A 16545-nucleotide genomic window follows, 5' to 3' on the forward strand; every position below is an offset into this window, starting at 1 on the left:
TCCTGCTATAATTCACCAACAAGCAGCAGAGCTCTGGAGATTAAAGTCTCCATCATTCCGCCCCCTGGGCACGCCCCAACCATTAACTCTCTAGTCTTCAAACCACATTCTACATTTTTGGGATTTATCTATATCCACAGCAGAACAGTTGGCTAATGTGACTATTTCGAGCAGTGTAAAGCCAGTGTATTTGCTGCCCTGATCAAATCCAGGTTTTACGGTTCACATGTTAGTAAGTGTGGTTTAGCTAAAGGCTGTGTGACAATCCTGCAGTTCGACTAGAAAGGCTCAATGCACATTGGTACTTTCAAGAGGGCTTTTTCAATGGATCCTATGGACAAACTAACAATCAACTTTGCTAGCCTTTCTACGGTTTTGTCATGATGGGAGCTGTAAACCGCACACTTAAAATGTATGTATGGCTGGGCCTCCAGCCCTTTTGTTTACTTTGTTGATTAGATTTCTGGGAGAGTCCACATGCCCGATTTGAAGGCTTACAAATGTATTTCTGCTTTTCTAAATCCACACTAATGTGAAAAGCGGTCTTCCTGCAGATACATTTCGTGCAGTTTAATCCTCAAGAGAAAGGTGGTGCTGTACTTTGACCATAACATATATAGGCAAGCAGTGTGCAGGCTTCTGAATGTGCCCCCTTTGTCACTGTACATTGGGCAGCAGTCAAGAATATGGAGTCAAACTCCACCAAGACCAATCGGAACTGTATCCCAGATATTCAGAGCTCTGGGCATCATGAAAATCCACTTTACGCCGTTTCAACCTTGTGCCAGACTAATTAAATGTCCTCCCTCAACAAAGTTTATGGGGCTACTTTAGATGTCAAATCGATATCTAAATTAAGAAGTTTAGGTGTATGCACAGCCCTCATTGTGCCCACACACACACCGCCAATTGTCTGCCAACCTCCAACGAGCATCCTCTCCCCTTGTCATGCCGTTTACTACCAGATGTCTTCTTATCCATTCGTCTTAATGTTGGTTTCTGATCTCTTGCTCTACTCTGATGTCCCATCCCCTTTCCTCCATACTGCATGGGCGTCCATCCCTTCCTAGGGACGGGAGATGGAACCTTTTTCACCAGAAAAACCTACTTCCCCTTTAAATTTAGAGGCCCACATGGGTGGGGTCCTGGGTGCATGCGCTACCCTGACTCCGCCACCACACCTCAGTACCCTTTTCTGCGTCGACCGGAATGGGGCGATTTCAGCAGCGCTCCTGGGTTTGGCCCTGCCATGTAATACCACGCGCTCTTCCCTGGATTCTTCTATCTTGTCTTTTCGTTGTCATTCAGGTACTTGGTCCTCGGGCGTCACGCTCCTCCTCGGCACATGTCGACTTCGACAGGCTTCAGCAGGTGTCCAGCCTCCAAGGGGCTCTTCCCTACGTCCGACCCCCCCACGCTCTTTGCCTCCGCTGCCTTGGCCCAGACCACGGCTGGGAAGGTTGTATAGCGTGCGACGCACCGACTCCATGTGCACTGAACAAGCTAGCTAGGTGGAGGGAGCTCCTTAAGAACGGAGATCAAGGCCAAAAGGAGGGCTGTTATTTTCCATTGCACCCCGTTAGGGCGACTCCTTCCAGAGGAAACGCCCGAGCGGGAGGAACCTTTCAGGTTCTAGTACCAGCACACACACTGAGGCTAGTCCAGCTACTGGCATCACGGCCGAGGGGGGGGTCTTCAGATCCTTCCAGACAGTGCTGAAGGACCGCAAGGTTCTTTTATCGGGTGTACACCCGAGGGGCTACGCACTAGTACCGGCACAATGGGCGAGGTGTCGCCTGCACGCAGCACTACCGGTGACACCGCTGAGAGCAATACACCCTGTAGGCCTAGGCGTAAGGTGCAGGGTAGGCCTCTCGCGCCAACACCAAGAGTCTTGGATGAGGCCGGGCCCAAGGAGCCATGCACCACGACTTTGGCACGCAGCTCCGCAAAATGGCTGCTGTAACAGACTGCCACTCCTAGGAACAGAGCAGGCGGGTGAACTTGTTTCAAGGTGGGACTGGTGTCAACTAGGTATGTGGCCTACATTGTATCCATCAGCAGCACAGGGCATGTTCCCCCTGCAACCTAGGCAGAGTGTGCTCCGGCCCCATCAGCCCCCAGCCACTGCGTCATTATCTCCTGCCACCTCTTTAGCCTCCGAATACAGGTTCTTCTAAAGGTTCCTGACTCTGCTGCGAACCCCCCAGATGGGGCCATCCTGTGGGATGCAGTCGGGGACCTGCTCCGTCCGGTCACTCCACTGGTGCCCCTAGTCATTCCTCCCATGGCTCTGGCGCCACAGGCCCCGCTGCCCCTGCCGGCTCTTTCGATTCTGGCTCCCATACATGTAGTTCCACACCAGTCTCCGCAGCAGCCTCCGGCTCCAGTCTCCACACCGCAGCCCACTGGGCCCCGCACTCCTCCAGACCAGCCAGACACTCGGGGGGACACCGACGAGGATGAGGGCACTGACATGCTGTCACCGAAGGCCTTCCACGACAGTCTTGCAGGTTTGGTGGAATATTTGGGCCTACCTCAACCTGAGGTAGAGCAGCCCAAGGAGGGGTTCTTGGCAGAAGTCCTTACCCTAAGACCCCCTACCAAGACTGGTATCCAGATGCAGAAGGACATTTTGGCTCTGGCCAAGAAAGGGTGGCTCAAGCCACACTCAGACAAAACTGTCAATCGGCGCCTTGATGCCAAGTATAGACAGATGGAGAGGGATACACTCTTGTTGTCCTGTATGCCCATCTCCAGCCGCATTCTTCGGTTATAGATGTAGCGTCACTTTACTCTAAGCCTCAGTCGTCCTCGGCCACCATATCCAATGCAAGGAGTAGCCTAAAGCCAGGCCGTCCTCATGTCTGTGGCGATGCAGATGACCCGGCCATCGGACATCCAGAATCGCATATTGGACCTTCCATTTGAGGGTAGTGACCTCTTTAACTCTACCACTGACGAGGAATTCGATAAAAATAACAGCTCACAAACTGCAAAGTCTTTATACTCACAAAGGCCACGCCCAAGACGTACACCCAGTCGCATCAACGCACCGACAAGGGGTGGGTGTTTGGTGGGTTCCGAGGCTTCCAGGAACGTAGGTCAAGACCACCTGACCACTCGCCGAGTCGGCACCGGCACAAGCAACAAAAAGGGGGGGGGGGCGGCGGCAAGGGCTTCTTCTAGTACCCCCCCCCCCTCAGCAGCAGCCTCAGAGGGGGGAAAAAAAGCGGGACGCGTCCCTTTGGGTCCACCTGTCTCCATTGGTGCCAGATCTTTGCGGACCCCTGGATCCTCTGTAGTATCCACAGGGTACCGCCTACCGATACCTCCCTCTCCTCCCACAGATTGGGACGGCAACTCTGTTGGTGGCGATTCGGTCGCTCGTCGAGAGCCAAGCAGTGGAAGGACCAGCCTCCCAGAGAGGATTGAGCTTCTATTCCAGGATTTTTGCCATACAAAAGAACCAGGCTGGCCTGAGATTTGTGTTGGACCTATCTACCCTCAACCTCTCCCTCCCTCTTCAGAAATTCAAGATGGTTATGCCTGCACTCATTGCAGAGACTCTAGACAAGGGAGACTGGATGTGCTCCCTGGATCTGAAGGACACCTACCTACATGTCCCGATTTGGCAGCCATATCGCTCCTTCCTACGCTTCAGGATAATGGGCTGTATTTCCAGTACAAGGTGCTACCCTTTGGCCTCAACTCTGCCCCCAGGATATTTACCAGACTCATGAATGCAGTTTCAGCCCTCCTCCGGGCCACCATGTCTACCTGGACGACTAGCTCGTCAGGGGGAGATCCCCAGAGGGTGTTACCCACACTTCCTCTGTGCTTGCACACTCCACGAACTGGGGTTTGCCATCAATCTCAAGAAGTCTCAGCTACAGCCCACGCAGAACCTCACCTTCCTGGGCCTCATCTGGTGTATGAGCTCCGATAAGGTCTTTCCCTTAGAGGACAAGATTACGGCCATCTAGTGGGCCACTACACACTTCCTTACCAGAGCAGTGACCTCTGCTTGGTGGACCAACACTTACTGGGTATCATAGCAGCGCTCCTCCTGGCCGTGCCACACACAAGACTCCGGATGAGGTTACAGCTGCACTTCGCAGCCTCATGGAATTGGGAGAAGGGCTCCCAAGTGATGCTGGTCAGCATACCGCCTGCTCTCCACTCGGACCTCATGTGGTGGTCCAGGGACTACAACCTGCGGACAGGCAAGCCCATCCGGCAGCCAGCCCCACAGGTCACCAACACTACAGACACCTCCCTAGAGCGCTGGGGGGGCCACTCTGGACAGCCACAGCGTCCACAGAGTCTGGTCCCGGCAGGAGTCTCATATCAACTGGCTAGAGCTCAGGGCCATTTCGCTAGGCCTCAGCCTTCCTTCCGCTCATCGAGGGCAGGACGGTCCTTATCCAGACCGATCACTCCACCAGCACGTACGATGTCAACAAGCAGACAAGCAGGGAGGGTACCAGGTTCCCTCCACTGTGCATCTTAGCGGTCAGTATGTGGGAATGGGCCCTGGAAAACAAAATCTACCTTGTGGCCGTCCACCTCCCGTGATAGGCCAACTTGGAAGCAGACAGGCTCAGCAGACTGGGAGCGTACAATTACAAATGTCAATTGAACGGCCAGGTGCTGCAGGGGGTCTTCAACATATGGGGCCATACTCAGGTGGATCTATTTGCCTTGAAGAGGAAGTGTCATCAGTTTGCGTCTTGGCAGGTCTGGACCCTGGCTCCCTGGGCAGCACATTGCAGATTCAATGGTAGGGCATGACTGCCTATGCCTTTCCTCTCACATCCCTGATCCTCAGGGTACTCCGCAGCATAAAGGAAGCTTGTCACCTCAGAATCAACTTGATAGCTCCTTGATAGCTCCTTGGTGGCCAGCGAGACCGTGGTTCTCCGAATTGCTCAGCCTCACGGGACCAGCACATCTATCACAGCAGGGGTACAGGGTCCTCCACCCCGCACCTCAGAAGTTAGCCCTCGCAGCCTGGTTCCTGAGCAGATCACCCTCAAGCACCTGAGCCTATCACAGGCTAGCCTTGAGAACATTCAGGGCGCCAGGAGCACTGCTACCAGGAGGCAATATCAGAGCGCAGGTTCTGTCACTGGGCGGACTCTAAGGAGATCAAACCCTCCAGCCCCCCCTTACATGCATGCTGGCCAACGTGCTCTTCTCGGCACATCTTGCGCACTCGGGCGTGCCGGTGGACACATGTCGCACCTATCTGGTAGCCATAGCGGCATGCATAAATTCGGAGGAGGAAGTCTTCTCCTCTTCCAACCCGATAGTCAAACATCTGGTGGGGTTTGCCAGGCTATACCTGCCCATCAAGAAGCCACACCCCGTGTGGGACCTCCATGTGGTTTTGGGCGCCTTGGCACACAAACCATTCGATCCAATGGCATCCGCGGACATCAGGTTGGTCACCATTAAGACAACGTTGCTAGTGGGACTCTCCTCTGCTCAGAGTCGGTGAGATCCAGGCTCTGGTGGCCTCAGAACCCTATACCACTTTCCACAGGGATAAGGCGGTCCTGCGGACTCACCCGGTGTTCCTACCTAAGGTACCCTGTGCTTTCCATCTAAACGAGGAAATGGTTCTACCTACATTCTTCGCTGACCCCAAGGACGAGGCTCAGTCTTGCACTGTCTGGATGTCGGACGCGCTCTGAAATTCTATCTGAACAGGACAAGCCGCTGCCAGTCAACATGCACGCTCACGCAGTCCGAGCCAAGGCCACAGCGATTGCATTCCAGCGGCAGGTTCCGTGGCAAGTCATAAGCAGGGCAGCCACCTGGGCCACCCCTTCAGCTTTCTGACGTGCCCTTTGAACAGGCGGTGCTGAGGAACTTATTTGCTTAAGGAGGGTCTCCTCTCCACCCTAGGGCTACATTCAGTTGTAATCGCCCATGCCGTATCGAGGAAAGGGGATGGGACATAAGTAATTATAAGTGACTCACTGTAGTGACTAATGTACTCTTAGTCCTCTTTCTACCCATACGTCCCACCATTTCCCCCTCCCCCCCAAATAATACTGGTGTCATTAGGCAATGTTAAGTATTGTCAATGGGGACTGAGGTGTGGTGCCGGTGGGCAGAGTCAGGGTAGCGCATGCTCCCAGGGCCGCACCCCCGCAGGCCTCTAAATTTTTACAGGGAAGTAGGTTTTTCTGGTGAAAAAGGTTGTCTCCCGTCCCTAGGAAGGGATGGAAGCCCATGCAGTATGGAGGAAAGGGGACTAGTTACTACAGTGAGTAACTTATGACTTATGCTGCATATTAAGAGTGTAAATAGTTGGCATAGCCTTTTGAAAACTGTCCAACATTTGTGTATTTGTAAGTTCCTATGGACTAACCTAGAAGTACAGTGGTTACCCTTTCAGATAGGAGACTTAAAAATATGATGCACCCTGTTGATGCATCCAAAGGTCCTGAAAGTGTAAAAGCTCACTCGGGTACCGGTTGTTTTTCGGTAGTATTCTTTGGTATGAAATATAAATGGAGACAGAACCGCCTGTAATGCGGCAGTCCATGAAGGATATTTGCATTACAGATTTGTATTGGCATTATGCCCTCGAAATCCTTTGCCTTAATCTATGCTGAGCATCAGTATTATCATCTAACTGTATAATTTCTCGTTTTTGGAGTTTCCCCACATGTTTTGAGTGGAAGGAGCGGTATACAAGTAAAATCGATATACTCTTGCGTCCCATCACCTTTCCATACTTGGGAGTTCCTGCCTAGTGGAGATGGCACCAGAGCCTTCGCCCAAAAATGGCACGCTTCCCCCTTCACATGTGCATGCACAACCAGGTGCAGAAGCATGGGCACATGCCCCCAAACTTCATGCTCCTTTATCTTAGTCACTTTATGCTGAACATATTGGGCTCCTGGGCCAACCTTTCTCTTTTTCTGTTTGCTGCTTCTAGTTTGACTTTTTATTTCCCTCCTGAGCTCTAACTTGCATGCCGGGTAAAGCTGGTTATGTGTGCACAAGGTATCACTGGTCGTTTTCTGCAGTGAACCCCAATGTTGGAAGTGTCTGGTCCCTCTTCGCTGCTGAAAGACCTGCACACTCTGACATATTTTGAAGAAAGTTACTGAAGCTCCTGTTGGTGTGGTTTGAGATCTTAAAGGCCAAGATCTTCCAGATCTGAAGTGTTTGTGGCATTGGAGAAGAGTGATCTTCATATCACTCTGCATACCAGGCCTGTTCATGAGGACCTCCTAAGGCCTGCCATTTCAGCAGGCCTATCCGACCAATATTTCACTGAATGCTACTCTGCCTTAATTGTCTCCATCCTTGTGCAACAAAGGCAGACTACCTTATGCCTGTCACACTGAGTCTGGAATGCCACTGGGAGGCTGATTTCTGTTGGTTCCTGTCAGGAATGTGGGGCAGGTGGTGTCAGATAGGTTTTTACCACCAGCACTCCACTGGATTGTTGCGGCTTCCCTGTCCCCTTTCTCTCTGGGTGGAATTGTCCCCCAGTGTCGGTCTACTTTGTCCTGTTGCTTGTGGTCCTGCCCAGTACTTGGGCTCCAAGAGCCATTACTGGCCCCTCATGTTCTTCCCAAAACTTTGAGGACGGACGATTTCTTTGAGATATTGCAATATCTCATGCTTGCCCAGCTCTTGCCAAAAACCCTTTTCTGTCTCTGTGGTAGCCTAGATAGTGGACCTACATTACTGTACGGTTCCTGTATAGAAGCTGCAACATGTGGCAGCCTCTGGTCGTTCAACAATAGTTGTTGAATCCCAGGATCTTCTGGAAGGAACCATCCTCCTACCTCAGAGGCCCCTTGGCATTGGATGAGAGGACTGTATCTTTGATTCAGTCGGCAAACCATGTAGATCATAATGCATCTGAGTTTTTGCCAGGGAAGTGCTGAAGCGATTTATGGTGGCTGCCAGTTTGACATTTTAGAGGGGATTCTGATGTTCTGCTCTGTCCAGAATACCAGGCAAGCTTCTGCTCTGGGTTGGACAAGCAAGTAGGACAAGACCTCATGGCAGCCTTATATTGCCACCTTGGCACAGCGATTGGTACGATCTTGTGTAAGCAAGCCCTTCTCAGACTTCTAAGTTCTAGGATGATGTTTAGGAACTAATCATGGATCTTCATTATATTGGTGGTGGACCTCTTCAGTCTGGATACAGTTGAACAAGATGGCAAGTACCCAGATAGCTAAGTCATTGGGATACTAATAAAATCTCCTGTGATGGCTGTCCCCTTTGCAGAGGCAACCCATTCCCTCGAAGAATACAGGGGATGTTTCATGGGTTCCACAAACTGAAGTGGGCAAGCAGGTCCACTTGCACGTCCCAGAAGGATGTGAAGGTTTGGATCCAAAGCAGGGGGCCAGGGTATCTCCTCATGTAGCCAATTGGTAGGCAATATAAGATGACCCTTGCGTCCTTTCAGCTGTGGCCAGAAACTACAGCATTCCCTCGGCACCACTCTCCTCCCCTCTCTCAGCAAGACCCTCTGGTGCAGAATATTCAGAAACCCTTGGTCACAAATTCATTCAAATGCGTTTCATATTCAGAGAGGGGCTTGGGCTTCTCAATGCTTTTTTGCCATTCTGGAAAGAACTAGACATGTACTGCGTCTTTCACCTTCAACCTTTTTTTTACCCCAATGTAAGTTTAAAATGATAATCCTGGCCCTCCTACAGACCTCCTTGCAGCCGGGCTGCTGACTGGTGCCTGTGGATCTTCAAGACCTGTATCTGCATGTCAATTTTGGTCCCCTCACAGCAGCGCCTCCGCTCCATTGTTCTCTGCATAAACCAGTAGCAGTGCTCCCCTCCTCCATTCAGCACCCAGCGTGTTTACCAAATTTATGGCTGCTGCGGCAGCTGACCTATGGCTGAAAGATGTTTACCTATTCATATATTTGGACGACTGGCTGATCAGTGCAAGTTCCCATACCATAGCTGTGTGCAACTTGCAATTTCTTCTAGACATGATCAGTCTGGGCATGTCTGTCAATGTAAGGAAGGCACACTTGTTTCCTATGCAAACACGAGTGTTAATCTGTGTATCCTGGGATTCTACTGTTAGAAGTGTTCCCAATCGAGGAAAGAGTGGGGATATACTGGAAATGATGGCCCTCTTGTCATGGTGGTTTCAACACCTGGGACTCATGGGGTTGTGCATCCTAGCAGTTCCCATCCTTGTAATGTGCTGTCCGCAGGTATATTTGGCGGCTCATTTGGACCAACGGCAGGGTCCTCGAAAAAAGATGTTTGTTGTTGGCAAGACAAATATTCTCCAGATAGGGATGTTCTTCCTGGAAACTCCTCATCAGTTGAAAATGACTATTGCTCACTTTCGCACTGGGGAGCAGTTGTGGCAGAACTATATATTCCCTCTAGTGACACTGGGGTTAGAACCTTGTTCATGATGGCGCTGGGTTTGTTTATATGAAGAGGATAGTTAGTATAGTTTGTCAAAGGATTGTCCCTAGGTAGTGGTTGTTTATAACTGTTATTTTATTTAAAGTTTACAACATGTTCCGACCCTGCTGTCTTTTTCAAGGCTGTACACACCATTATGCATATTAAAATTTACATTGTCATAACATCACCTAATTTGTGAGTACAAAAAAGAAAATTAAGTTGTGTGTGTCCATAGTGAAAGGTGTCATACGTACATAAGAATGCTGGGGTGGCTTGCGTCCCATTATGCGATAAGATACATCATGGATTAAAGTAATTGAATCATGTAGATCATGATATTGGAATATTAATCCTCAAAATTAAGTTGGTGTGCAGACCTCATGGTTGGGGTTAAAAACATGTAGAGCGAAAGGGAGAATAAAATGACCAGAGAGGAATTAGCATAGCATTAGCAGTTACCTAGCCGGCCCAAATGGGCCCATGGTTTGTTGTGCTGGTGGCACCCACAATCATGGGAGATGGGGCTTACCGTATTAATTTAATTGGATTCGGTTATGGGGTAGGCTAGTTTAGACACTGAAAATTCTCTGTGAGGAACAATTCTGTGAATGTGGCGTGGCAAGCTGTTTAAAAAGGCATTCATCATGCTGGTAGTGTAGCTGAGCTGTGGTAGCTTAGGGTGGCACTTGCCTGGTAGCAGGTTGTGATTAAAGATGCTGGGGGTGGGCAGGAAGGTAGTGTCTGAATAAGAGATTCTTGGTAGATACTGGGGTCCTGATGGGTGAGTCCAAGCAAGAATTCTGTAATAAATGTACACATGGCAGTCCTGATTAAGATAAGAAAATTGCTGGCATGGAGAAGAGAATGAATTGAAGTGGCACACATGGAGTGCAAGAGAGCCCGCAGACATGAGTAACGTTGTCATTACCATGGATAGATTGCCAAAGAATAGCTAGCTATTTCAATGATTGCTAAGGCAAGGCTAAATGGAACCCCTTCATGTAGAAGCGAGTGTTTGTATCCCAATATCTGGTACAATGCGCTATAGTGGGGTCCCTGCCGGTAACCTGTTCCGGCGTGTGTACACTCTGCTAATAGTGATTTGTATGTATTCCCTCTAGTTGTCAGTAAGTGGACCTGTCGGAACACAATGTTTTTGGTTCTGAAGGCAGTGCTCCTAGTGCTATGGGCTTTTCTGCTAGTGGTGAAAAATGCCAGGATGCAAATTCTGACTGATATTATATAAACAATCTAGGTGGCACCTTAGCAGTGAAGCTGTGTGCTTTGGCAGCCCAGCTCTGGTAATGGACCCTACAGAACAATATGGCCTTGCATACAGCTAGCGTGATTAAACAACACGGAATTGGATTGGCTAACCCTACCAAACACGAGTGGGAGATGGTGGGATTCTGTGTCTGTGTTTTACCAAACAGGCCTCTCATTCTTTAAAATAAAACTACATATGGGTTGGATAATGTTAAAGGATATTTGTACTGCACACTATCACCACAGAGTGGTCCCCTGATGCTCTGTCGGCTCTGGAAAAAAGAGAGGTAAGGGTGGGGGGTGGGGGGGGTAAGTGGGAATAAGCTGGAAAAATGCAAGAGCAGTGATATGCTGTTGGCAGCCTCAGCCCGGTGGGTCCATTGGCTGGACTTGGGGTGTTTTACGGTCGGTTGTCGTTGTCGTTTGTTTTGTTGTAGTGAAGTTTGTGCGAATTGTTGTGTTGTAGGCTTGTGGTTGTTTGGTTAGAGTTTGAGAGGTGTATGCAGAGGGGTGAAATTGTTAGTGGATTGGTTAGTTGGCATTGCTGTCCGGCTATGTAGGCTATTGCTCCCAGCCCCTTTGAAACGTGGCACATGCCAACGCTTGCAAGTCCATGGGCGGCACCTGCCTTCATTCACGACTCCATATGGTAATGCCCATGCCAATGTCCACAATTTAGTCAAGTGTGGCAAGTGCTAACATTCATAACTCAGTTTACATACTGGATCTATGAGAAATACTCTCAACCCAATGGCGATTGGTGACCAAAATGTTGTTCAGCATCTCTGCATATCCAGACTTTGTTTCATTTCCCCTCTTCCCTGACCCCCTTCATCCAGATCTTCTCCAACTAGGCGGATGTCCCTGTCCTTGGCGATCTGGCACCTGAAAAATGTATCCTGGCCACAAGCCTACCTTAGGATAAACTGCATGCCTAATCTGTTGGAAGGAAAAATTCAACCTGATTGCAATATAAAGGCAAATGACTTAGATTCTGCGATTGGGGTTCTGAGCAGATCTCCAGATCCTGTGCAAGCTTTGGTGGAAGATGTTGTCATTTTCCTTTCACGTCTGTAGAGCTCTGAAACACAGTATCATCCTCTTGTAGAACATATCTTCCTTCTCTATCCAAACAAGACAGGCTGATCTCCCTTTCTAACCTGGTTATAATGTGCTACTTTCAGGGCTTTTTCCATCTGTTCCTCCTCTCATATTTCACATAATCCAATTCTGGCGTAGGATCTTAATGTGGTTCTGGCAACCCTGTCTCTCAAACCATTGAACCCATTCAAATCGTGCATGTGTTTCAGAGACCGTGGCCCTTCGCACCCCCACTTCCTTCCTGCTGGAAGGCGGTGTCAGAACTTAACATGAATGAAGAATTTGTGGAAACTGGTTTTTCAGATTTTTCTAATCCAAATCGTATAAAATATTTATTTGTCTGGATGTTCATGGGGCCTTTAGTTATCTCAAGGGGACTAGGCCTCATATGTCCTCACTGTCACTTTCAGGGGCCCCAGCCCAGGCAGGCAGCTAATGCAACGATTCCTTGCTGGATTGTCTTGTATCATGCAGTGCTATGAACTGCGAAGCAGAGTTCCCCAGACTGATTTTATGATTTTATACACACTTGCATAAGGCTAAAAGCATGGCAGTGGCATTTCATAGACTTGTGCATTGGGAAGTAATTTGCAGGGCTGCTACATGGTATCCCCATCAACTTTTTGCAGGCACTATTGAGAGCAGGTCCATGGCTGATGCGCAGTGCAGTTGGGTAATACACTGGAAAATGTTCTCATGGGTTTAGGGTCCCTCCTCCATTGGTAGTGATGCTTGATATTCTCCTAGAAGTATGAAGGAAAGGGGACAGGACATAGGAGTAAGTTAAAGTTACTCATGGCGATAACTGGATTCATCGTCTGAAGGACCGTTTCCTCCCTCTAAAATGTAGTTAGTGCTCCCATGCTTCTCGGCATGTATGAAAACGAGGTAAGTAACTGTGGTGGGTGGAGTGTGAAAGCTCTCATGCGCCACCTTCGCAAATTTAAATGGGAAGTGTGCGAATTGCTCTGCTGCTAAGGCCCATCCCGCCCAGAGGAAACTCATAAGTATATGGTAGAAAGGGGACATTAGACTAGGAATACAGTAGTCACTATGGTTTAGAACTTGTCCTGGTCTCCTGACGGTGAGGAACTAGTGGATGGGAATGCAGGGACAAGATGGTGGACACATTCCTTTTGGCATTCCTAGAAAGGTCTGGCAAATTTTCACCCATTCCGAAAGATGACTGTTCCTGCATGACATGAATAGAGGGTAATGTGATCAAGCCTATAGAAGCAACTTTTCAGTATAGTGTTTCCGTCTTGCACGCAGTCCCCAAATAGTACTTCTGTTTTCAGTATTGAAACTATGTACTTTATGATTGAATACCAAAATGAGTATTTGTTGCCATAGTCAACAAAACACTTATATATCTGTATGTATTTATATCCTCATTGTGTTGGATAACCTGAGGCATTAAGATATTTTATTTCTCCTTTGAAGCCAATAAATGTTCTTCCAGTATTGTTTTTGTAATAACCTCTTCAAACCTTGTAGGTTTACTGCAGCCTCATTTAGAAAAGGTAGCTGTTGAAGCCCTGCAGCTTTGCTGTTTGTTACTACCTCCACCAAATCGCCGAAAACTGCAACTTCTAATGCGCATGATCTCGCGCATCAGCCAGAATGTGGATATGCCACGACTTCATGATGTCATAGGAACGCGGTCACTGGTAAGTGTATTTATTTTTTCCTTCTGGTGCTCTTGCTAGCTTTAGTGTAAAATCGCAGTATAACATTTTATTGTGAAAGGAAACGGGTCAACAGTACTTTGGGGTGCTTTTGATCCTACACCTTAACATCTATGTGGTTAATTGGCAGGGGTGTCTAATGCCAAAGGGGCATATGATGGATAATACTTTATAATTTGATCACCAACACGTTTTTGAATGAATCCTTGTTTGCACATGGGACGGCCTCTTCTTTTTTTCTTTTTTTTTCTTGTACATTTTCCATACACTTCTACTTTTATTTTATTTTTGTTTATTGGCTAAAACAAAGTTGAACCTTAATCAACAAAACACATTACAAAAATGTTAAGACCACAAAACAAATTCATCAATTAAAACCGAGTCAGTTAACGATAAAGGATTCTCATCAAAACATTGGACTAACTCATGTCGCTCAAATTATTTTCTCTGTCCCCCTGTTCTAGTGCCAAGGATTAATAAACGCCACAATTGCTGCCACTAAATAAAGTGGAGAGCCCCTCAGTTTGTCCAGAAGATCTCCTTATGTCTCAACATCTAACTCCTACACTTGGCTGAATAGATGTCCAGTTTGCCAGCCAGCTGCCGGCAAGTCATAACCAAGTGTTCAGAGATTCCACTGTTTAACTGTTAGCTCCTCCTTCAGAACATTGAGAGTAAAGCCAGACTTTGCAAGGCCAAATGATCCTGCCAACACTGCATACACTGCCGTTCTCCATTTTTCATAGCCCGTTCTGAATTGTGTATGGCATCTGCGGGCAGGGTGGGGAGATTAAAAGTGTGTACGATATTGGTGACCTCCCTTATGTTGCTGTCCAAAGTAGCTTGCTTTTGTTGCCGTCACAGCAATGTGAACCACTGTGATCTACCTAGTCACAGAATAATTTTTTTCCCCCAGTTTGCTTCTGAAATTGCCCTCTTTGGGACCACATGAAAGCAGTAGTGAAATGGTGCTTGATTTTCAATCTTTGATAGCTTTGAACTTCATGGACTGCAGTAGCGTGCAGCAACTGCACTTCAAAGCCACTACCAGGTCTTCTGGTTTCTTGCCTGCTTCTGTTTATTTGGTAAATGGGAAAGTAGATCATCCATATGGTGTTGGCAGTGGAGAGAATGGCAAGAAGAGTGGCAGAAAAAATGTGATGGTAATCTGCTTGTTGTGCTCCTTCGTTCTCCTCTTATTTCTTCTCTTGCTTATTCATGCCAGTTTCAGCTGTACAATATCTGCAAGATTTGTAATTTTTCTTACTTTTCAGGTACTACTACTTAGTCTGACCCTAATCTTTTAACTTGATTACTGGTCCATGCGCATTCTTGTCCTTCCAGCCTGTGCTTTCTCCTCTGAATTCTATTATCTGTTCTGCTATTAATCTTATTTTGCCTCCTGCCTTGTATCTGTATTCCCTAGCCTCTTAATTGGCTCTTTTTCCACTTCCTGTCCTCATGGTTCCTAAACATTTGGTCTTCTTAAATGGGTCCATGGCTTAGCTCCCCCTTATCTATCCACTTTTTTGTTTATTCTCCCACACATTCTCTTCGTTAAGCTTCTCTCATTAGCTGTTCCTCCCCCTCCAATCCATCTGTGCCTAGTGCAGTTTCCACTCTTCTTTCTTGCTACTAAACTCTGGCTTCTCTTCTACATTCTATTAGTTCTGCCATTAGTCTCGCTTCCCTACACTCTTCACAAACTCCTTCCGTCCTCTTGGAACCATTCAGATTTGTATACCATGTTAATTTCTTTTATTCTATTCATGAATTTGTCTCCTTCAGCTTTTTTGTAAGCTTTGTACAGCGCTTAGGCATAAATGCTCACAGATTCTAATTAATGTATTGAATATATCTAGTATTTGTACAGGAGACTGCAAACCAGATATGATATGATATGAGGAGCATTGACTGGTGTGGCGAACCAGAAGGACTCTTAACTAGTTGCCATTTTAAAGTTTTTTTCCTTTTTTTTTTTTAAATTAGGAAGAAAATGTGTATTGAATACTACTGCTATGAGGGACATTCTCTACTATGGGTGAGGGAAGTTCTCTAGAAACTATGGGTGCTTGTCGATGTCAGAAAATAAATAGTCCTGAGTCCAAATCCTAGAAGCTATATGGCCCTACCATGTAAAAGAAAACAAAAAGGAGGCCATAGCAATGAGCAATGTTCTGTCTTCGTCTTCTGCCTGGCCCAATCACTTGGCTCTTTTTCTTATGTAGCAAGTTCACCAATGTCCCAAAATTCCATTCATGCCTCTGTAGGTTCGGTTGTCAAAAGTTAATTTCTTTCATAAGTTTACTCTTCCACGGGAAAATAAGTTTTCCCCTTACTCTTCCCCCGGTTCGACTAGGTACTTGAAACCCTCCAGGTTCGCTTTCTCTATAGTTGGTTCTTGGACTATTGAAAGTCCTTTGACAGGCTTATCTTCTCGTGGTCTCAGTGGGGCCTCAGCCCATTTTTTCTCGGTTCCTGCAACCCTGCTGGCTCTGCCAACCTTAAATGTTAGTCTATTTCTTTCTCAAGACTCCCCAAAGTCCTCTGGCCTTCTTATAGCCTTGTTGTAATCTGGTTTAACTAGGGTGTCTGCTCACTCAGGGTTTGTCAGGCTCCCGCAACCTTGCCGGCTTTACAGCCTTAGCAGTCTTAAATTTGCAGGGCTCTCCGAAGCCAGATGGCCCTCTCTCAAACCAGAGCAGAAAGAAAACCAGCCTAACGGGCTCCCGTAACCTTGTCTTCCCCAGCCTTGATTATCAAAGTTAGTACCTCCTTGTATTCTCGCCTCGGGAGCATTCACTTCCCTACTGTTGCTAGTCTTGGTGGCAAATACACTTCTCGTGCAGAGCGCATGGATCTGGGCTCCCTTTTACAGTCTGGTCTCGGTTACCAGGCCACCATGGCTTCCTTGTGGTCCCACCACCAGACTGTTGCTTCGGTCTCTTTCCAGGCCTTGGCTTCCTAGTTGGTCAGGGTGCCAGCCTGCAACCCCAGAACCTTTTGCTTGGGCTAGGTAACTATTTTACTGTGTCCCTATATGAAGAGCAATTCCCCCC

At 47.9% G+C, this 16545-nt stretch overlaps 1 protein-coding gene across 3 annotated transcripts in view; it reads left to right on the top strand.

The window, feature by feature from the left end:
- The window catches only part of DEPDC1 (DEP domain containing 1), a 324213-nt gene that overhangs the window by 221263 nt on the left and 86405 nt on the right, over nt 1-16545 (top strand). For all 3 annotated transcript variants that reach the window (XM_069641927.1, XM_069641928.1, XM_069641929.1), the window contains one exon: nt 13296-13468. In XM_069641927.1, the coding sequence (XP_069498028.1) occupies nt 13296-13468 (173 nt within the window). The remainder of the gene's footprint in view (nt 1-13295; nt 13469-16545) is intronic.

This window comes from Ambystoma mexicanum, chromosome 1q (genome assembly GCF_040938575.1).
Source record: "Ambystoma mexicanum isolate Mex_15411 chromosome 1q, UKY_AmexF1_1, whole genome shotgun sequence".
NCBI classification, from domain to species: domain Eukaryota; kingdom Metazoa; phylum Chordata; class Amphibia; order Caudata; family Ambystomatidae; genus Ambystoma; species Ambystoma mexicanum.